The 22,685-nt window shown below is 50.2% G+C and overlaps 1 protein-coding gene across 3 annotated transcripts in view; it reads right to left on the bottom strand.

Moving 5' to 3' along the window:
• The window catches only part of FAAP100 (FA core complex associated protein 100), a 188,367-nt gene that overhangs the window by 23,283 nt on the left and 142,399 nt on the right, over positions 1 to 22,685 (bottom strand). For all 3 annotated transcript variants that reach the window (XM_075350697.1, XM_075350696.1, XM_075350698.1), the window contains exons 7-8: positions 20,879 to 21,003; positions 9,250 to 9,366 (exon numbers count right to left, since the gene is read on the bottom strand). In XM_075350697.1, coding sequence (XP_075206812.1) covers positions 9,250 to 9,366; positions 20,879 to 21,003 — 242 coding nt within the window. The remainder of the gene's footprint in view (positions 1 to 9,249; positions 9,367 to 20,878; positions 21,004 to 22,685) is intronic.

The raw sequence follows: 22,685 nt of genomic DNA, 5'->3' as shown, positions 1-22,685 counted from the left end.
TTTTTCTTTTCAATAAATTGGCTAATCAGGGAATGTTTTGGGGAGTGTTTTTTCAAATAAATTTTTTTTTGTTGTCAATTTTTTTTTTTATTACTGTCAATTAGTTATGTCTGGTATCTGATAGACGCCGTGACATAACTAATTGCTGGGCTTGATGCCAGGTGACATTACACATCTGGTATCAACCCCATTTATTACCCCGTTTGCCAACGCACCAGGGCGCGGGATGAGCTGGGGCGAAGCGCCAGAATTGGCGCATCTAATGGATGCGCCATTTCTGGGGCGGCTGCGGCCTGCTATTTTTAGGCTGGGAAGAGTCCAATAACCATGGCTCTTCCCATCCTGAGAATACCAGACCCCAGCTGTCAGCTTCACCTTGGCTGGTGATCTAATTTGGGGCGACCCCACGTTTGTTTTGTTTTTTTTAATTATTTATTTATAAATAATTAAAAAAAAAACAACAGCTTGGGGAGCCCTCCAAATTGATCACCAGACAAGATGAAGCTGTCAGCTGTGGTTTGCAGGCTACAGCTGTCTGTTTTACCCTAGCTGGCTATCAAAAATAGGGGGGACCCCACGTCATTTATTTTAATTATTTTTTTTTCTTCTGGGCTAAATACAAGGCTAGGCACCCTTTAGTGTCACATGAAAGGCACTAAAGGGCGCCAGCTTAGAATCTGCAGAGGGGGGTGGACATTATATATATGTTTGACATCTATCCATTCATCCATTGTAGCATTTTACGCTGTGTGCCCACAATCAGGGTTTGCAGCGTTTTGGGCGCAGAGTGTTTTCCCTGCGTCCATAACGCTGCGTTGTGCAGTAGAAGCACAGTGGAAGGATTTTTAGAAATCCCGTGCCCACTGTGTTTCTTTTCTCTGCAGCATAAACGGACCTGTGGCGCAGCTTCCCGAGCCTCAGCATGTCAATTTATGCTGCGGAGATGAGTGTTTTCTGCAGGTAGAATAGAGCCAAAGTCCACAGCAGCCTGAACCCAAATCGTGGGCATGGGCAGCTGCGTTCTCCCGTGGACAACACTCACATCTCTGCAGGAAGGCTGACACTGTGTACTAGCAACATTTTTGTGAAGTACCTGTGGATTCAAAATGCTTACTATACTCCTGAATAAAATCCTTGAGGGGTCTAGTTTCCAAAATGAGGTCACTTGTGGGGGGTTTCTGATGTATAGGTACCCAAGGGACCCTGCTAATGTGACATGGTGCGCGCAATTTACTTCAACTTTTCCAGAATTCAAATGGTGCTCTTTCCATTCCAAGCCCTCCCATTTATCCAAACAAAGGTTTTTGGCCACATGTGGGGTATCCCGGCGCTCACAAGAAATTAGATAACCTGTGGAGTACACGTTTTGTTGTTGCCTCTTGAAAAAGTGAGAAATGTGTCGCTAAATCAACATTTTTGTGAAAAACATGAAAATTTCAATATGGCAACCTAAGCTTATCAAATTCTGTGAAGTATTCGTGGATTCAAAATGCTCAATATACACCTCGATAAAAGCCTTGAGGTGTCTTGTTTCCAGAATGGGGTCACTTGTGTGGGACCTCCACTGTTTAGGCACCTTAGGGGCTTTCCAAATGTGACATAGCGTCCGCTAATTATTCCAGCCAATTGTTCAGTCAAATGGCACTTTTTCCCTTCCGAGCCCTGCTGTGCACCCAAACAGTTGATTTCCACCACACATAAGGTATCAGCATACTCAGGAGAAATTGCACAAAAAATTTTATGCTGATAGCTTTTTTTTAACAAGAGTACACGGAAAACTATCTGGTTGAAGTAACAATTTTGTGGTAAAAATATATTTTTTTTATTTTCACAGCTCAACATTATAAACTTTTGTGAAGCACCTGGGGGTTTAGGGTACTCGCCAAACATCTAGATAAATTCCTTGTGGGGTCTATTTTCCAGAATGGGGTCACTTGTGGGGGACCTCCACTGCTTAGGCACCTCAGGGGCTCTCCTAATGCAACATGGCGTCCGCTATTGATTCCAGCCAATTTTGCAGTCAAGTTGCACTCCTTCTCTTCCGAGCCCTGCAGTGTGCCCAAACAGTTGATTTCCACCACGTACAAGATATCACCAAACTCAGGAGAAATTGCGCAATAAATTTCATGGTAATTTTTTTCCTGTTACCCTTGTGAAAAAAAAGCTACCTGGTTGAAGTAACAATTTTGTGGTAAAATTTTATTTTTTATTTTCATGGCTCAACATTATAAACTTCTGTAAAGCACCTGGAGGTTCAGGGTACTCACCAAACATCTAGATAAATTCCTTGAGGGGCCTAGTTTCCAATATGGGGTCACTTGTGGTGGTTTTTTGCTGTTTACATACCTTAGGGGTCCTCCAAATGCGACATGGTGCCCGCAATCTTTTTCAGCCAAATTTCCTTTCCAAAATTCAAATATTGCTCCTTCCGTTCCAAGCCCTCCCAATTCTCCAAACAAAGGTTTCAGACCACAAGTGAGGTATCACCGCGCTCATAAAAAAGTGGGTAACAAACATTGGGGTGAAGTTTTTGGAATTACCTCTTGAAAAAGTGAAAAAATTGATGCTAAAGCAACATTTTTTAGAAAAAAATGAAAATTTTCAATGTGACAATGTAACATTATCAAAATCTGTGAAGTACCTGTGGATCCAAAATGCTCACTATACCCCTAGATAGAAGCCTTGAGGGGTCCACTTTCCAAAATGGCGTCACTTGTGAGGGGTTTCTTCTGTTTAGGTACCTTAGCGGACCTGTAAATGCAACATGGTGCCCGCAATCTATTTCAGCCAAATTTGCTTTCCAAAATTCAAATATTGCTGCTCCTGTTCCGAGCCCTCCCATTTGTCCAACCAAAGGTTTCTGACCACATGTGGGGTGTTGGCACGTTCATAAGAAAGTGGGTAACAAGTTTTAGGGTTCATTTTGTTGTGTTATTTCTTCTAAAAGTGAATAAATTTGGGGTAGAGCAACATTTTAGGTAAAATTTTATTTTTTGCTTTTTTTCATTCCACTTTGCTTTAGTTCCTGTGAAGCACCTGAAGGGTTAATAAACTTCTTGGATGTGGTTTTGAGTACTTTGAGGGGTGCTGTTTTGAGAATGGTGTCACTTTTGGGTATTTTCTGTCACCTGGGCCTCTCAAAGTCACTTCAAATGTGATGTGGTCCCTAAAAAAATGGTTTTGTGAATTTTGTTGAAAAAATGGGAAATTGCAGATGAACTTTGACCCCTTCTAACTTCCTAACCCCAAAACATTTTGTTTCAGAAATTGCGCTAATGTAAAGTAGACATGTGGGAAATGTTATTTATTAACTGTTTTGTGTGACATAACTCTCTGGGTTAAGGGCATAAAAATTAAAAGTTTGAAAATTGCAAAATTTTCATCAAATTTCCGATTTTTTCACAAATAAAAGCAAAAAATATCGTTCTAAATTTATAACTATCATGAAGTACAATATGTCACGAAAAAACAATGTCAGAATCACCGGGATCCGTTGAAGCGTTCCAGAGTTATAACCTCATAAAGTGACACTGGTCAGAATTGCAAAAAATGGCCTGGGCATTAAGGACAAAACTGGCTCCGTCCTTAAGGGGTTAAATGTGCTAGTGTTTTTTTTTTTATCCCTCCTTGATTCTCATATGCTATTTGCATCTGGTGCCCTCCCACACTTGAGTGTTGACATTCTTCTTCCGAGAGCGATAACGTTTTTATTTTTCTGTCAATATAGCCATGTGAGGGCATGTTTTTTGCGGAATGATGAGTTTTACCATATAGTGTACTGGAAAAAGGCAAAGAAAATAGGGACCCAGTGAAGAGGTTCGCCGTGACGTGGCAGTGGGCTTAATACAATATGATCAGAATGGTAACAAAGAACCTCATGTTCTATTTAATTTTTTGCCTAGCGGCTTTAGATCATTGTATTTTTTGGGATGTGCGATCCATGTCTTGTTCTTCATAGTGTGTTATTTAACCCCTTCACCCCCGGCCACTAAAACACCCTAATGACCTGGCCATTTTTTGCAATTCTGACCAGTGTCACTTTGACAGGTTATAACTCTGGAACGCTTCAACGGATCCTGGCGATTCCGAGATTGTTTTTTCGTGACATATTGTACTTCATGTCAGTGGTAAATTTAAACCGATAATTTTTGCGTTTATTTGTGAAAATTTAGGAAATTTTGCAAAAATTTTGAAAATTTCGCAATTTTCAAACTTTGAAAATTTATGCCCATAAATCTGAGAGATAGGTCACACAAAATAGTTACTAAATAACATTTCCCACTTGTGTACTTTACATCAGCGCAATTTTCAAAACAAAATTTTTTTTCGTTAGGAAGTTAGAAGGGGTCAAAGGTCATCAGCGATTTCTCATTTTTCCAACAAAATTTAGAAAATAATTTTTTTTAGGGACCACATCACATTTGAGGTGACTTTGAGAGGCCGAGGTGACAGAAAATACCCAAAAGTGACCCCATTCTAAAAACTGCACCCCTCACTCTGCTCAAAACCACATCCAAAAAGTTTATTAACCCTTTAGGTGCTTCACAGGAACCAAAGCAATGTGGAAGGAAAAAATGAAAATTTTACTTTTTAACACAAAAATGTTACTTTAGCCATAAAATTTTCATTTTCACAAGGGAGAAAAGAGAAAGTGCACCCTACAATTTATTGTGCATTTTCTCCTGAGTACGCTGATACCCCATATGTGGTAAAAATCAATTGTTTGGGCACACAGCAGGACTCGGAAGGCAAGGAGCGCCATTTGAATTTTTGAACGCAAAATTAGCTGCACTCATTAGCGGACGCCATGTCGGGTTTGAAGACCCCCTGAGGTGCCTAAACAATGGAGCTCCCCCACAAGTGACCCCATTTTGGAAACTAGAGTCCTCAAATATTTTTTCTAGATGTTTGGTGAGCACTTTGAACACCTGGGGGCTTCACAGAAGTTTATAACGTTGAGCCGTGAAAAGAAAAAATTTTTTTTTTACTACAAAACGGTTGCTTCAACTAGGTAGCTTTTTTTTCCACAAGGCTATCAGGAAAAAATGCACCATAAAACGTATTGTGCATTTTCTCCTGAGTACGCAGATACCTCATATGTGGTGGAAATCAAATGTTTGGACACACGGCAGTGCTCGGAAGGCAAGGAGCGCCATTTGAATTTTTGAGTGCAAAATTAGCTGCACTCATTAGCGGACGCCATGTCGGGTTTGAAGACCCCCTGAGGTGCCTAAACAATGGAGCTCCCCCACAAGTGACCCCATTTTGGAAACTAGAGCCCTCAAATATTTTTTCTAGATGTTTGGTGAGCACTTTGAACACCTGGGGGCTTCACAGAAGTTTATAACGTTGAGCCGTGATAAGAAATTTTTTTTTTTTTACCACAAAACGGTTGCTTCAACTAGGTAGCTTTTTTTTCCACACGGCTATCAGGAAAAAATGCACCATAAAACGTATTGTGCATTTTCTCCTGAGTACGCAGATACCTCATATGTGGTGGAAATCAAATGTTTGGACACACGGCAGTGCTCGGAAGGCAAGGAGCGCCATTTGAATTTTTGAGTGCAAAATTAGCTGCACTCATTAGCGGACGCCATGTCGGGTTTGAAGACCCCCTGAGGTGCCTAAACAATGGAGCTCCCCCACAAGTGACCCCATTTTGGAAACTAGAGCCCTCAAATATTTTTCTAGATGTTTGGTGAGCACTTTGAACACCTGGGGGCTTCACAGAAGTTTATAACGTTGAGCCGTGAAAAGAAAAAAAATTTTTTTTACCACAAAACTGTTGCTTCAACTAGGTAGCTTTTTTTTTCACATGGGTATCAGCAAAAAATTCACCATAAAATTTATAGTGCATTTTTTCCTGAGTACGCAGATACCTCATATGTGGTGGAAAGTAATTGTTTGGGCGCATGGCGGGGCTCAGAAGAGAAGGAGCGCAATTTGACAGCAAAATTGGTTGGAATCATTAGCGGACGCCATGTCACGTTTTGGATACCCCTATGGTGCCTAAACAGTGGAGCTCCCCCACATGTGACCCCATTTTGGAAACTAGACCCCTCAAGGAGTTTATCTAGATGTTTAGCGAGCCCCAAGGGGCACCACAGAAGTTGATAATGTTGAGCCATGAATACAATTTTTTTTTTCTCATTACAAAACTGTTACTTGAACCAGGTAGCTTTTTTTTCACAAGGGTATCAGGAAAAAATGCACCATAAAACGTATTGTGCAATTTCTCCTGAGTACGACGATACCTCATATGTGGTGGAAAGTAATTGTTTGGGCGCATGGCGGGTCTCAGAAGAGAAGGAGCGCCATTTGACAGCAAAATTGGTTGGAATCATTAGCGGACGCCATGTCACGTTTGGAGACCCCCTATGGTGCCTAAACAGTGGAGCTCCCCCACAAATTACCCCATTTCGGAACTAGACCCCTCAAGGAATTTATCTAGATGTTTGGTGAGCCCCTTGTACCCTCTGGGGCTCCACAGAAGCTGATAACGTTGAACCGTGAAAATTATTATTTTTTTTTTTTTAACCACAAAATTTTTGTATCAACCAGGTAGCTTTTTTTTTTACAACGGTTTCAGGAAAAACTGCGCCATAAAACGTATTGTGCAATTTCTCCTGAGTACGCAGATACCTCATATGTGGTGGAAAGTAATTGTTTGGGCGCACGGCGGGGCTCAGAAGAGAAGGAACGCCATTTAACTTTTCAAACACACAGACGCGGTACAATGATCGGCCGCTGCAGGATGCACGGTCGGATGAGATACAAAAAGCGTTGGGGATACGGAAAAAAAAAAAGGTCACGCCAAAAATTGAGCAGGGATGCAGATCCGTTATGTGCATCCCTGATCAGCGCTTGGCGGGACGCACGGACGGACGCGATACAAAAAGCGTCGCAAATATGGAAAAAGTCACGCCAAAAATTGAGCAGGGATGCCGATCCGTTATCTGCATCCCTGATCAGCGCTCGGCGGGACGCACGGACGGACGCGATATAAAAAGCGTCGTGAATACGGAAAAAAAGTCACGCCAAAAATTGAGCAGGGATGCCGATCCGTTATCTGCATCCCTGATCAGAGCTTGGCGGGATGCACAGACGGACGCGATACAAAAAGCGTCGCAAATACGGAAAAAAGTCACGCCAAAAATTGAGCAGGGATGCCGATCCGTTATCGGCATCCCTGATCAGCGCTTGGCGGGACGCACGGACGGATGAGGTGTAAAAATGGACAGGATACAAGAAAAAAAAAAAAAGTTATACTCACAGTACCAGGAGGATCACTGACCAGAAGAGCTGCAGAGGAACAAGAAGGCAGTGAGATGGACAGCTTTACAGGAGCAGCAGGCAGGACGTTGAACAGATCAGCAGAAGGACCCAGCGATGGAGGCAGATGTGATCGGGCCAGTGAAGACCTCGGACGACCCGTGAAGGCAGGTAAGAGGACGTCGGGGGGGGAGCAGAGGGGGATGGGGGGGGGGGATGGGGAGAGGTGGGGCAGATGGGGGGGGCAGAGGGAGAGCAGAGGGGGCGGAGAAGCAAAAGCAGAAGGAAGGAACCTTGGAAGCAGATGACAGAGGAGGCAGGCAGAGCGCGTGGGGAGCAGATCGGGGCGTAGGGGGGGCAGATCGGGGCGTAGGGGGGCAGATCGGGGGGGGCACGGGCAGGGGCCTTCACGGGAGCGCGCAGGGGCCATCGCCGAAGCGCAATACTTACCATTGGAGCAGGCGCGGTGACAGCAGAGGCGGCGTCTGCGGCGGCAGCAGCGGTGGCGTGGTACCAAAAGTACCAGCCACACCACGCTGCAGACATGTTGGGGGAGGGTCCCCAGACCAGGACAGGCCTGGGGAGGGCGGCCACCTCCAGATCAGACCGCCCCACTGCACACTGATTGGAGCGATTGCGCGTCATAGCACGATCGCTCCAATCAGTGCTGCAGGGGCTGGGGGCGACATGTTTGAGGTCCACCTATGATATGCTGCAGCAGCTGCGGCATCTCATAGCTGGATCTCACAGGATCGCACTAATTCCGGCATTATTTTTGCCGAAATTAGTGCGAACGATGTGGTTGGCGGTTCAGATTTGAACAGCCAATCACATCGATCGCCTATGGGGGGTGGCGATGCCACCCCCCCTGGGGTCAAGCAAAGGTCCCCTGCTGTAAGAAACAGCAGGGGACATCATTTGAAAGCCGTTGCTATGGCCACGGCAATCAAATGAAGTTTAGGCAGTAAAATTACGTCCCTGGTCGTTAAGTCACGTTAAAATAGGACGTAATTTTACTGCCCGCGGTCGTGAAGGGGTTAACATTAGTTATGATTAAGAGGTTGTTCCTCGAAACATGTAAACCACATCCAGGTGTGTTTTTTGTCCGTCTCCTCCATGTTCACAGTTTGTATTTTTAATATGCATTAAATGACTTAATTTTCAGTGCTGGATCCTTCCCCTTTTCGTTTGTACACAGCTGTGAACACCATCTCTGGTACAAATCAGCTGACATGTGCACGGATCCCCCCTGGATGCCTGTGGCAGCCGGGCGGCATTAACACTAGGACCGCTGGGACATAATTTCACTGCCCGCAGTCGTTAAGGGGTCAAGAAACCTTTGGTCGCGATTGTGAAGTCATCAAAGGTCCTTAAACAATCCTAACCTTGGAATACAACTGCTAGAGACCCTAGGAGAGTGAGTGCCTTAAAGGCCACTTTACACACAGAGATAAATCTTTTTCAGATCTGTGGTTGCAGTGAAATCATGGACATATTGTTCCATTTGTACACAGCCACAAACCTGCCACTGATTGTCCACAATTTCACTTCAACCACAGATCTGCTGCAGATTTATCTCTGTGTGTAAAGTGCCTTAAGAAATTGTGTCGTTTGACTCTCCCTAATGTCGGCCCTGACTATAATTAGGGTTTATTTTTGGAGCAGGGATTCTATTTCAAGCATACATCGAAAATCCTGTAAAATTATGCTAGTGCTTATTTTCAGGGTAGGTCTTATTTTCTGGGAAACACGGTACCAGGTTGAAGTCATACGGGTTGAAACATTTTGCCAGTAACAAATCCGGCAAAACAATGCTGGGGAAATGCTTCAAATTTCCCCCTTGACAATATATTTGAAAGGTAGATCAGTATTTGGGCCTGATATACAGATATATTAGTAACTGTAGCACCGCAGGTAATCTGAATAACTTTTATTCCAAATTAAATAATTACATGTGATGAATTAACACAATGTTACCTTGACGCGGTTGATGACAGCCAGATGTAGAGAGGCCACGACATGGAAATTAGAACTTAGTATTTGCACCTCGAGAGTTTGAATGGATCCTTCTAATGTTAGATCTGACACAGACACCTGAAGGAAGAAAAGTAATATACAAATGTTTACAAGGCCTAAATGATTTACATTTGGGTGTGGAAACGTAAGTCACAAATCTGTCATTTTTAGACAAGTTATGCACGGAGATGATGGTCTATGATATGGGTGTAAAGGTATGTGCTCAGACTGCAGATTTGTTTCTCCAGTGATGAACGAACCTCTGGCCGAAAAACGCATAAAAAAAAGCATGCGTTTTTGCCATGTTTACGGCGCACTTTTCCTGCATTTTTCCTCCTGCATTTTTTTAACATTGTCAATGGCAAAACGCAGGGAAAAACACAGAAAAGAAGTGACATGCTGCTTCTTTTTCTGCAACCAAAACTGCAGGCGAAAAAAAGAATCAATGTGTGCACAGACTTTCGGATTTCTCTTAGACTTTGCTGGGGAAGGTCATACATGCAGTTTAGGACCACAAACTGCACCAAAAAAAAAGAATTTTGTTTACTTACCGTAAATTCTTTTTCTTATAGTTCCGTATTGGGAGACCCAGACCATGGGTGTTTAGCTTCTACCTCTGGAGGACACACAAAGTACTACACTTAAAAGTGTAGCTCCTCCCCCTGAGCTTATACACCCCCTGGTGAGCAGACCCAGCCACTTTAGTGCAAAAGCTGAAGGAGAATAGCCACCCACAAGTAGAACAGAGCAATAGCCGGAACAACCGGAAACTCTGTCCACGACAACAGCCGGTGATAACACGCGGAACAAGAAAAGTGCCAACAGGCAACAGGGAGGGTGCTGGGTCTCCCATTACGGAACTATAAGAAAAAGAATTTACGGTAAGTAAACAAAATTCTCTTTTTCTTTATCGTTCCTATGGGAGACCCAGACCATGGGACGTTCCAAAGCAGTCCCTGGGTGGGAAATAAACCGAACAAAGTAAGAAGTAGGCAAAACCTAACTTCACAAATGGGCGACAGCCGCCTGAAGGATGCGTCTGCCCAAGCTCGCATCTGCCGAAGAATGAGCATGCACTTGGTAGTGCTTCGAAAAGGTATGCAGGCTAGTCCAAGTGGCAGCCTGACAGACCTGCTGAGCCGTAGCCTGGTGCCTAAAAGCCCAAGAGGCACCGACAGCTCTGGTGGAATGTGCCTTAATCCCCGGCGGGGGAGGCACCTGAGAACTCTGGTAGGCGTCAGAAATGGTCGATCTGATCCAACGGGCTAAGGTCGGCTTAGAAGCAGAGAGACCCTTGCGCCGACCTGTGGTTAGCACAAAAAGAGAAGTGCACCGCCTAATAGAAGCGGTGCGAGACACATAGATCCGGAGCGCACGCACCAGATCCAGAGTATGCAGCGCTTTTTCAAAGCGATGAACATGAACAGGAGCCGGACAAAAGGAAGGTAGGGTAATGTCCTGTTAAGGTGGAAAGGGGAGACCTGTCGCGGGCGGGGAGGAGGGTGTCAGCACACCGCGCTCACCCCCTTCTGCTCGGGTCCGGCGGCCGCTCAATGGTGGCTCGAGCTGTGGGCCGGATCCCGGGGTTTCTCGAGCGACACTCCTCGCCCGTGAGTGAAAAGGGGTTTGTGGTTGGGTGTGGGGATTGTTATAGTTCGTGACGCCACCCACGGTTGTGGTGATTTCACCACCGCTGCTCTGTACGGGGCTCCCGGGGATGGTGATGCGGAGCAGCCAGGTGTTGTGTTGCCCCTCCGTGGGTAGGGGTTGGTGATCCCGGGGCCCGGTGATGGAGAAGTAGGTGCGGGGCCTGATGGGCGCAGGGACGCGGGGGGGCAGCGCTGTGCCTTGCGGCACTGTGGTACTCACTCAGCCTGAGACGTGGACACAGTTTGTACGGTAAACCAAACGGCTGGTAGGACGGTCCCACAGACGGCTGCACCTGCACTCCCGGTAGGTGACGGTGATGTCCCTCTTCCTTGCACCTATGTTTGACTTGTGGTAGCGGTGGATTCCCTCCGGTTACCCGCTCCGCGACTACAATCTGGGCCGGAGGAGCTCTACACTTTGCCCGCAGGCGCTGGCCCTGAGAAACTGGTGCCGTGGCGGTGGCGGTGTCTCTCTGCTTCAGGTTGGGCTGTTGCCTTCAATCGGGACTTGGTTGTTGGGGGATCTGCGTCCCCGTCACTGACGGATTCGGCAAATTTGGCGACTCCTAGCCTTGCCGGGGTCCGAGAGGCCCCTGCCCTGGTGCTGACTGTCCTTCGGAACACTGCTCCAGACCACCGGGCACACAGCCAACGGGGTCCTTCCAGGAACTTCCAAACGGTCCCCCTCCAGACAGTCACCGCCGTTGCTGACCTTGCTGATCTGGCCCTACACAAAGCTGGACCCTTCAGGCTTCTTTGTCTTCTGTCACTTTGCTTGCTTTCCTCCTTTTCCACTTTTCTACTTTCACTCTCACTTTGCTGTTTACTTTCGCCCTGTCTAGACTACTCCTTCGCTCCTTCCACTTCCTCCTCCCTGACTAGACTCTCTTCTTCTTCCCTTCATGTCCCTCACTGGACTCTCTCTGCCTGGTTTCTCCCGCCTCCAGAGCTGTGACCTCCTTGGTGGGCGGAGCCAACCGCCTGGCCCACCCCCTGGTGTGCATCATCAGACTCCTGGAGGAAGGCAACAAGGATTTCTGGTTAGCTGTGATGTGCCTACCTGGAGTGTGGGGTGTGGTGGTGTGTGACCTGTGTCCCCTGGCTTGCCCAGGGCGACACATTCCCCCTTAGCAAAATGCAGACCGTCCGCGGGCTGCCGTCCTACACCGGTTTTATTTTTCTGAAAAAGATAACATTTGAAAAATCAACATATTTACATTTTTAATCAAAACTCTTCCCAAGACGGGAGGCACATTCACTTAAACGTTGCAACGGTTTACGGCTACGGTTTCCGCTCTCTCCCACCCAAGCAACCTGGCCCTGATGCTGCCCCTAAAACCCAGGCAGCACCCCTTGACCCACAGTCCAGCACAAGTTACCCGAGCGGGATCTGTCCTTCCCCTCCAGAGGGTAGCCACCGGTTCCTTTGGTGGCTGGGCCCTACCCTGCTCTGCTGAGGGCCCTCCCTCCAACCTGCCTCTCCGGAGGCGGCATTGCGGAAACGGTAACCAACATATTTACAAGCCACTTAACGTTTGTGGTGCCCTGCAAGTTCACGGGCTTGTCCATGGATAGTTCCCATGCAAAACTTTAAACGGTCCCCACGGGGACAACGGTGCCGGCTCCAGCCGGTTCAATCACAAAAGCAAATCAGGTGAAACTTCGGTAATTTTCATTTTCCTTATCATTCTTTCCAAAACTTTTAAACAAACTTAACTCAGTGGTGGTCCCAACGGGCACCCACGGCCCTACTCGTACTTTTCTGCTGAGGCGGACCCATCCTCTGCCACCGGCACATCAAACATGCACTGACATGCCTGCGGTGACAGGGGCACCCGGTACCCATTTCCACCGGCACACGGGGCATGGACAACTATGGGGTCCCATACATAGCGGGAACACTCACTGGCCTCTTCAAACTCAGCAGCAGACCCGGGACTAGGGCCGGAGTCGTCATCTCGTGTTCCTGCGTCAGGCGGGTTGCCGCCAGCTGTCGCAGCCTCCTGGCCTCCAACTTCCAGCACTTCAGCCCCTTCTGCGGTAGCACGGAGCAGCAGATTTGGCGAGCTGACATTAAGGCGCCTCATAAGTAACGGCAAGGGCGATGCACAGGCCGAGACTAGGCCGGGCCCCTCAGCCGCAGCGGCCGGTCCTGGGAGGACATAGGGACGTGGGTCACCAGTCGGTTCTGCTACATCCATTCCCCCTCCGTACCTCGGGGCAGTTGTAAGCAGCTCCTCCATCTCGTTGGTCCACTGCTCCATCATCCGGAAGAGCTGATCCTGCTGACGCTGGTGGAATTGCATCACCCGGGCCTTCATCCAGGCCACGGTCTCGGGCTCAGGGTCTGGCACAGTCTCTACTGGGACTTCGGGCACCACGCTATTAAGGGGCCGCGGTTCTAGCGGTTCCCCTTGGTACACTTCAGGAATGTCCCGGACGTCTGCAGCCGGCTGGTCCGCCGGAGCGGCTGGGCAGGGTATCTCTACCGGTTGGGCAGGTAGCGGGCCTAATGGCGGGGCGGCAGCAGCTACTCCGGGTAGCAGGGAGAGAGGCAGGGTGAGCGGAAGCCGGCCGGGCCCCTCAGCTCCAACGGCCGATCCCTCAGGAATACAGGGGCGTGGGTCGCTTACCCGCTCCTCCAAATCCTCTTCTGCCTCGCGTCTCCACATAGCAGCCACCACATCCGCCATGTCGGTCTCCCGCTCCTCCAGGAGGAGTTGCATATGAGCCTGTAGACGGTTACTCAGCGGGACGGTCCGGTCCCTCAACCACGTCGCCGTGCCAGGCGCGGGGGCTTCCTCGTTGTGAGCAGGGTTTTGCATCATGATAACGAGGTCTTCCAGGAACCCAATATCGCTGCAGAGTCCTGGCGTCCCTGCTTTTATAGCCGCAGCTACATGCGTCCAGCCGCCATCGCGCCCCCCTTAGCTCTTTCCGGCCCCTCCTCTCTCGGGGCGGGGTTTTGGCCTTCGCGCCTCTACTGCTCGAGAAGACGCTCGAGCGGGAACTTTTCGCGCCAAAGATGGCGGCTTCTGAAATTTTTTCTGGCGGATACCTCCGGCGGTAACAAGGCGCACCTCTACCAAACGGCAGAGCGGTAAGATCCTGTTCGTGACGCCAAGTTGTCGCGGGCGGGGAGGAGGGTGTCAGCACACCGCGCTCACCCCCTTCTGCTCGGGTCCGGCGGCCGCTCAGTGGTGGCTCGAGCTGTGGGCCGGATCCCGGGGTTTCTCGAGCGACACTCCTCGCCCGTGAGTGAAAAGGGGTTTGTGGTTGGGTGTGGGGATTGTTATAGTTCGTGACGCCACCCACGGTTGTGGTGATTTCACCACCACTGCTCTGTACGGGGCTCCCGGGGATGGTGATGCGGAGCAGCCAGGTGTTGTGTTGCCCCTCCGTGGGTAGGGGTTGGTGATCCCGGGGCCCGGTGATGGAGAAGTAGGTGCGGGGCCTGATGGGCGCAGGGACGCGGGGGGGCAGCGCTGTGCCTTGCGGCACTGTGGTACTCACTCAGCCTGAGACGTGGACACAGTTTGTATGGTAAACCAAACGGCTGGTAGGACGGTCCCACAGACGGCTGCACCTGCACTCCCGGTAGGTGACGGAGATGTCCCTCTTCCTTGCACCTATGTTTGACTTGTGGTAGCGGTGGATTCCCTCCGGTTACCCGCTCCCCGACTACAATCTGGGCCGGAGGAGCTCTACACTTTGCCCGCAGGCGCTGGCCCTGAGAAACTGGTGCCGTGGCGGTGGCGGTGTCTCTCTGCTTCAGGTTGGGCTGTTGCCTTCAATCGGGACTTGGTTGTTGGGGGATCTGCGTCCCCGTCACTGACGGATTCGGCAAATTTGGCGACTCCTAGCCTTGCCGGGGTCCGAGAGGCCCCTGCCCTGGTGCTGACTGTCCTTCGGAACACTGCTCCAGACCACCGGGCACACAGCCAGGAACTTCCAAACGGTCCCCCTCCAGACAGTCACCGCCGTTGCTGACCTTGCTGATCTGGCCCTACACAAAGCTGGACCCTTCAGGCTTCTTTCTCTTCTGTCACTTCGCTTGCTTTCCTCCTTTTCCACTTTTCTACTTTCACTCTCACTTTGCTGTTTACTTTCGCCCTGTCTAGACTACTCCTTCGCTCCTTCCACTTCCTCCTCCCTGACTAGACTCTCTTCTTCTTCCCTTCATGTCCCTCACTGGACTCTCTCTGCCTGGTTTCTCCCACCTCCAGAGCTGTGACCTCCTTGGTGGGCGGAGCCAACCGCCTGGCCCACCCCCTGGTGTGCATCATCAGACTCCTGGAGGAAGGCAACAAGGATTTCTGGTTAGCTGTGATGTGCCTACCTGGAGTGTGGGGTGTGGTGGTGTGTGACCTGTGTCCCCTGGCTTGCCCAGGGCGACACAGACCACCTTAGGAAGAAAGTCCGGAGTCGGACGGAGAACCACCTTGTCTTGATGAAACACTAAAAAAGGTGACTCCGAAGAGAGTGCAGCCAAATCAGAGACTCTCCTGAGGGAAGTTATGGCCACCAGAAAAGCCACTTTCTGAGAAAGACGATGCAAAGAGACCTCCCTAAGAGGCTCAAAGGGGGGTTTCTGCAAAACCGTGAGAACCAAATTAAGGTCCCAGGTATCCAAGGGCCGCCGATAAGGCGGAATGATGTGAGACGCGCCCTGCATGAAGGTGCGGACCTGAGCCAGCCGAGCGAGACGCCGCTGTTCGTACTGACAGAGCTGAGACTTGTCCCTTGAGAGAGTTGAGGGACAGTCCTAGCTGCAGACCGGACTGTAGAAAAGACAGAAGGGTCGGCAAGGAGAATGGCCAAGGAGGATGGTCAGTAGAGCGACACCATGACAGGAAAATTTTCCAAGTCCTGTGATAGATCTTAGCAGAGGAAGACTTACGGGTCCGAGTCATAGTGGAGATGACTTCAGGAGGAATACCAGAAGCCCTCAAGAGCCACGCCGTCAATTTGAGAGCCGCAGAATTCAGGCGGAAGAACGGACCTTGTGAGAGTAGGTCTGGATGGTCCGGGAGATGCCACGGCATCTCTACGGACAGATGGAGCAGGTCTGGATACCAAGCTCGCCTGGGCCAGTCCGGTGCAATGAGGATGACTCGACAGCCCTCCATTCTGATCTTGCGCAGAACTCTGGGCAAGAGAGCTAGAGGGGGAAACACGTAGGACAGACAAAACTGGGACCAGTCCTGAACCAGTGCGTCCGCGGCGAATGCCTGAGGGTCGTGGGAGCGAGCCACGTAAACGGGAACCTTGTTGTTGTGACGGGATGCCATTAGGTCCACGTCTGGGGTGCCCCATTTGCGGCAGATTGACTGGAACACTGCCGGGTGCAGGGACCACTCGCCACCGTCCACGGTTTGACAACTGAGATAATCTGCCTCCCAGTTTTCCACGCCTGGGATGTGGACTGCGGATATGGTGGACTTGGAGTCCTCCGCCCATTGAAGGATGCGTTGTACCTCCAACATTGCTAGGCGGCTGCGTGTCCCGCCTTGGTGATTGATGTAGGCAACCGCTGTCGCGTTGTCTGACTGGACTCGAATGTGCCTGCCCGCCAACAGGTGGTGAAAAGCTAGGAGAGCTAGAAGCACGGCTCTGGTTTCCAGCACAGTGATTGGAAGGGCTGACTCGGACGGAGTCCAAGTGCCCTGCGCTCTGTGGTGGAGATATACTGCTCCCCAGCCGGATAGACTGGCATCCGTGGTGAGAATCACCCAGGACGGGGTCAGGAAGGAGCGTCCATGGGACAGGGAGAGAGGCCGAAGCCACCACTGAAGAGAGCTCCTGGTTTGTGGCGACAGAGCCACTAACCTGTGTAAGGAGGAAGGCCGCTTGTCCCAACAGCTGAGAATGTCCAGCTGCAGGGGACGCAGATGGAACTGGGCAAAGGGAACAGCCTCCATTGACGCCACCATTTGACCCAGCACCTGCATCAGACGCCTGAGGGTATAACGGCGGGGCCTCAGCAGAGAGCGCACCGCCAGTTGGAGGGACTGCTGTTTGACTAAGGGCAACTTCACAAGTGCCGGCAAAGTCTCGAACTGCATCCCTAGGTACGTGAGACTCTGGGTCGGAGTCAGAGTAGATTTGGGCAGATTGACCAGCCACCCGAATTGGGCTAGAGTGGCGAGAGTGAGCGAGACACTCCGCTGACAGTCTGCGCTGGATGAAGCCTTGACTAGAAGGTCGTCCAGGTAAGGAATCACTGCCAACCCCTGTAGGTGCAGAACCGCAATCACTGCTGCCATGACCTTGGTGAATACCCGAGGGGCTGTGGCCAACCAGAAGGGGAGAGCCACAAATTGGCAATGATCTTGTCCGATTGCAAAACGTAGCCAACGCTGGTGTGAAACTGCAATTGGCACATGCAGATAGGCATCTCTGATGTCGATGGACGCCAGGAAATTCCCTTGGGTCATAGAGGCAATGACTGATCTCAGAGACTCCATGCGAAAGTGCCGCACCTGAACATGCTTGTTGAGAAGCTTGAGATCCAGGATGGGCCGGAAGGTACCGTCCTTTTTGGGAACTAGGAAGAGATTTGAGTAGAAACCTCTGAACCGTTCCCGAGCGGGAACCGGTACAATTACTCCATTGGCCTGCAAGGCTGCCACGGCCTGTGAGAAGGCGGCGGCCTTGGAGCAGGGAGGAGTTGAGAGAAAAAATCTGTTTGGCGGACTGGAAGAGAATTCTATCCTGTAGCCGTGGGAGATGATATCTCTCACCCACTGATCGGAGACGTGTTGAAACCAAGAGTCGCCAAAGTGGGAGAGCCTGCCACCGACCAAGGACGTTGCTGGAGCGGGCAGATAGTCACGAGGAGGCTGCCTCAGTGGCAGCAGCTCCTGCGGTCTTCTGTGGACGCGCTTTTGGGCGCCAGTTGGATTTCTGGTCCTTGGCTGAGTTAGCGGACGAGGCCGAGGGCTTAGAGGACGACCAGTTGGAGGAACGAAAGGAGCGAAACCTCGACTGATTCCTACCCTGGGCAGGTTTCCTGGCTTTGGTTTGTGGCATGGAAGTACTCTTCCCGCCAGTTGCTTCCTTAATAATTTCATCCAGCTGTTCTCCGAACAGCCGGGACCCAGCAAAAGGGAGCCCAGCAAGGTACTTCTTTGAAGAAGCATCTGCCTTCCACTCTCGAAGCCACAAGATTCTGCGGATAGCGAGGGAATTAGCCGAAGCCACCGCAGTGCGGTGAGAAGCCTCCAGCATGGCTGACATGGCATAGGATGAAAAGGCCGAAGCTTGGGAAGTTAAGGCATCCATTTCGTGCATAGATTCCCTGGTGAGGGAATGCATCTCCTCTAGAGAAGCAGAGATGGCTTTGAGAGCCCACACTGCTGCAAAAGTCGGAGAAAACGCGGCCCCCGCCGCTTCATACACGGATTTGGCCAGAAGGTCAATCTGGCGGTCAGTGGAATCCTTAAGGGAAGTGCCATCAGCCACCGACACAACGGTCCGGGCTGCGAGCCTAGACACCGGAGGGTCTACCTTTGGGGAGTGAGCCCACTCCTTCAATACCTCAGGTGGAAAGGGAAAACGGTCATCAGAACCACGCTTTGGGAAGCGTTTGTCAGGACAGGCCCTGGGTTTGGTCACAGCGGCCTGAAAACTGGAGTGGTTAAAGAACACACTCTTTGCTTTCTTAGGCAAGGTAAACTGGTGCTTTTCTGCCAGAGAGGGTTGCTCCTCTGATACTGGCGGATTGAGATCCAGTACAGAATTAATAGAAGCAATCAAGTCACTAAGATCTGAGTCACTTTTGGACAGATCAATGGGGTACATGGAGTTAGCCTCCGAGCCCCCTGTAAAGGCATCCTCCTCATCCTGCGAGTCAGCTCTGGAATCAGAGCCACGGGAGGAGGAGGGAGAGGGAACCCTGCGTCTCTTCTCAGGAGGACGGGGTCTGGGCCCTGATGATGAATCCTCTGTGAGCTCCGGTCCTGAGAGACCCCTAGCAGCAGAGGCACCCTGTGAAGGGGGCTGATGCATATTCATCAGAGTCCTGGACAGAAGTCCCATGGACTCAGCAAAGGACTGGGAGATAGACCTAGAAAAGGATTCTACCCAAGCCGGGGGTTCAGCCACAGGAGCAGGAGCAGCCTGAGAGACCACTGGGGGTGAGACTCCAGGCTGTGGCACCGCCAAGTTAGAGCAGGCATCACAATGTGGAAAGGTGCTCGGTTCAGGCAGCAGGAGCTTACATGCAGCGCATACAGCATAAAGCTTTGGGGCCTTGCTCCTCGTGTGAGACATGCTGCTGGAGTGGGGGCTCTGCCAGAGAATGACCCCCAGAGAGTATATACAGAGGTCCACAACCGGTGACCAGTTGTGGCTTACCAGACCGCTGGAGCGGTATTGTGTGCCCTCCAGATCCCGAAGCCCGGACCCCCAAGCACAGCACCTCAGCAGGGATGCTGCAAACCAGCGCTGCAATGACTGATCGCAGAGAGAACGCTGAAAAAATGGCCGCAGGAGCAAAGAGAGGGGGCGGGACTTGCTTGAGGAGCGGGATCTGGAGGGCCATTGAGACCTACAGGGGAGGGGACACACACTGCAGTGGGGAGTGTCCCTCCCCTGTACAGAACGGCCGCCGGGAGGAGCCGAGCCTGTCCCTCTGCATGAGTGACATGCGAGGGCAGTGAAACAGAAACTAGGCCTCCGGCGAAGCCGGGGCCTAAATTTGAGCAGCGCGGCCGACGCGCAGGCACCATCGGCGCGGTTCTCAGGCGACAGCTAGAGAACCCGCCGGAAATGTCAGTAAACATAATAAGCACACTCTCCCCCAACAATAAAGTACAGGGACCCCGAAATATAAACGTCTCAGGTACTTAGCTTCTGAGACGCAGGGCTAGGTCCCTGGGGATGAGCGCTCCGTTCCAGCAGGGTCCTGAAGGGCTGCGGATGGAGACCGGTCTCCTGCCAAGCATGGAGAACCGTGCTGGCTCCCACTTCAAGCCAGAGCCCAGGAGGGATGGTGAAGGAGCGCGGCATGTAAGGCTCCAGCCTAAAAATCAACCTTACAACACCGCCGACACAGTGGGGTGAGAAGGGACATGCCGGGGGTCCAGACGTGGACCCCACTCTTCAATCTCGTTCCAAAAGGAAAAAATCATATGAGAATGCATGTGTGGATGTATGCCTCCTGAACACAAAGCGATAAACTGGCTGGGTCTGCTCACCAGGGGGTGTATAAGCTCAGGGGGAGGAGCTACACTTTTAAGTGTAGTACTTTGTGTGTCCTCCAGAGGTAGAAGCTAAACACCCATGGTCTGGGTCTCCCATAGGAACGATAAAGAAAAAAGCAGCAAAAACCCAGCATGTGCACAAGGCCTAAGAGTGAATAAAAGGACATATAATAAATTTTGTGGTCTATGATGTAAATCAATGAATTATTATTATTATTAATAATAATAATAATAATAATATCATAGTATAAAAGGGGCAGATAATCTTTGCTAAAATACATAAATAATGTCCTGATACCAAAATCAATCCATGCCGGATTTTGTATTGGATCTGTGAGTCTTAAAGGGGTTGTCCGGGCATATTTTTTTATTTTTATATAGACTTGCAAACATCGAAAAAACTAACGAATGAAGCCTCCCACAGTCCGCTGCTGCTGCGGTCTTTACTATAGTGTCAACTGCAACTCCCTGTGACCGCTGCAGGCAAACACTGGGCTCGGCAGTTCTGCAGATGTAGACGACACAGGCTGCCGAGAAGAGAGACTGGCTGCAGGGGTCACATGCACTGTACATCGAAGCTGTAGCCTGTCAACAAAAAGTAAAAGCAAAGGCGGCACTGGACCTTAACAATGTTGAATCTTGGTGTATTTGTTATTTTTTTATGTCTGTAAATTTATCCGAAAAATTCCCGGACAACCCCTTTAAGTATATATTCATCTGTACAGAATGACTGACCTCTTGAACTCGGATACAAAACTCCTTCCCATCTGGGATAACACCTTCCACCTCCTGTACCTCTTGCTCCTCCATCATCACCTCTGATAGCAGCCAGTGCAGCACAACTGAGCAAAGGGACCTCCCTGAGGGAAAAAAGAAAAGGATATACAATAAATACTCTGAAACTAAAAACAGGCAGCGACATAAGTACGACCGACAGCCAGGTGATATCGTCGTAAGAATTTATTTGAATTAAATGAGATTACAGGGCTCTTTTTTCCAACATTGGACCGATATAATAATATATAACACATATCCATCATAGAGCTGATGCAGGTTCACACATTGGTAATATATGAACGGGCACAATTTAATTGATCATTTGAGATTTTTTTTCACAGTCCAAATTTTTTTTGTTCTTTTGTGATATTCAAAGATGATTTTTGAGCCAAACTCTTCAAAATAGTGCACTTGATCATGAATTTGGCACAAAATAAAAAAGTACTTATTTTTACCTTTTTACACCTGTTTAGAGCAACAAGTTCCCCTAAGGACTCTTTCACACTGCGTTCTTCCTCACGTTCAGTGGTGCAGATGAGGATTACATCAGAGCCTCCCACAAAACAGGAGTTGGCCGTATGTGCCAACAGGGCTATTGACTATATTGGTGCAGATTAAGTCACCATGTACTCAGTTGTGCTCCATTTTCAGCCGTATATGCCTACTGGAGGCAGACTGGTGTGTCCAGTAGGAGTGTATGCACGAAAATGCTGCACAAAACAGCACACGGTGACTGTCTGCATCATTGTGATCAAACGTTTCGTTAGCACATATGTGACGCCCTGGACTAGCCAGGTAGTCACAGGTAGACCCCCGCACTACACCTGTCCCCTAAAAAGGAGTGATCAGCCAACCACAAAAAACCTAGTCACCTCCCTCAGTGCTTGATGGACACACCAGGGTGGCGGAGCCAGACAGTTGGCATGCCCACCGAGGAGTTCAGAGGGCCCGAGGCAGGAAACAGTCAGTTGAGTAGTCAGTGTGGAAGCAGGCCTGTGCCCAGGTCTGCAGCAGTCTGACAGGTGCCGGGGTTGGAGCCCTGATACCTTGGCTAGGAGGCAAGCGGAGGCCTCTGGCTGCAGGAGCCGGGAAGACGGCTCGGTGGAACCGTGGTGGACCAGGACAGGGTAGTGGCCCGCCGGTCCCGACCCGGGGAACCGACTCAGAAACCGGAGCACACAGGGGGGTACTCAGACCCTGAAACGAGGTCCAGAATCCACTGGACTGAGTTAATTAACTGATTGCGGTCTGGACTATAGGTCCTTTCCCACCCAAGTCCCGACTGAAGACAACAGCCCACCAAGGGGGATAGAAAGCCACCGCACAGGCAGAGAGATCCCACGGGCCAGCGTCTGCGGGCAAACGGGCTCTCCCGACATACACACAGCTGGGGAGCGGACTCCCGTCGCTGGAGCGCAGGCAGTCTACATCTACACAACACGGTGCAGGAGAAAGGCAGAGACCACCATCCGGGTGGGGGACCCGACCGCAGCCGGCTATGGGCACCGACCAACAACAACTTGGTTTACCAGTGACTTGTGAGTGTCAATAACAGTGAGTACAACAGTGCCCTCCGGCCGCGCACCTTCCTGCACCGCCCAGCTATCCCCAACGGGTCCTCGGGGCCATCATCCCTGCTCACGGAGGGGTTAACATCTGGCTGCACTACCATCTCCCCCGGGTACCCCGCAACTGTAGCGGTGGTGTCTACCTTCACCACATCCCGTGGGTGGCGTCACGAACTCAAGCGCGGCTCCGGCCATGC

Source organism: Anomaloglossus baeobatrachus, chromosome 5 (assembly GCF_048569485.1).
Source record: "Anomaloglossus baeobatrachus isolate aAnoBae1 chromosome 5, aAnoBae1.hap1, whole genome shotgun sequence".
Classification (NCBI taxonomy): Eukaryota; Metazoa; Chordata; class Amphibia; order Anura; family Aromobatidae; genus Anomaloglossus; species Anomaloglossus baeobatrachus.
The sequence above is the reverse complement of the archived record's forward strand: the minus strand, read 5'-3'. Positions and strand labels throughout refer to the sequence as shown.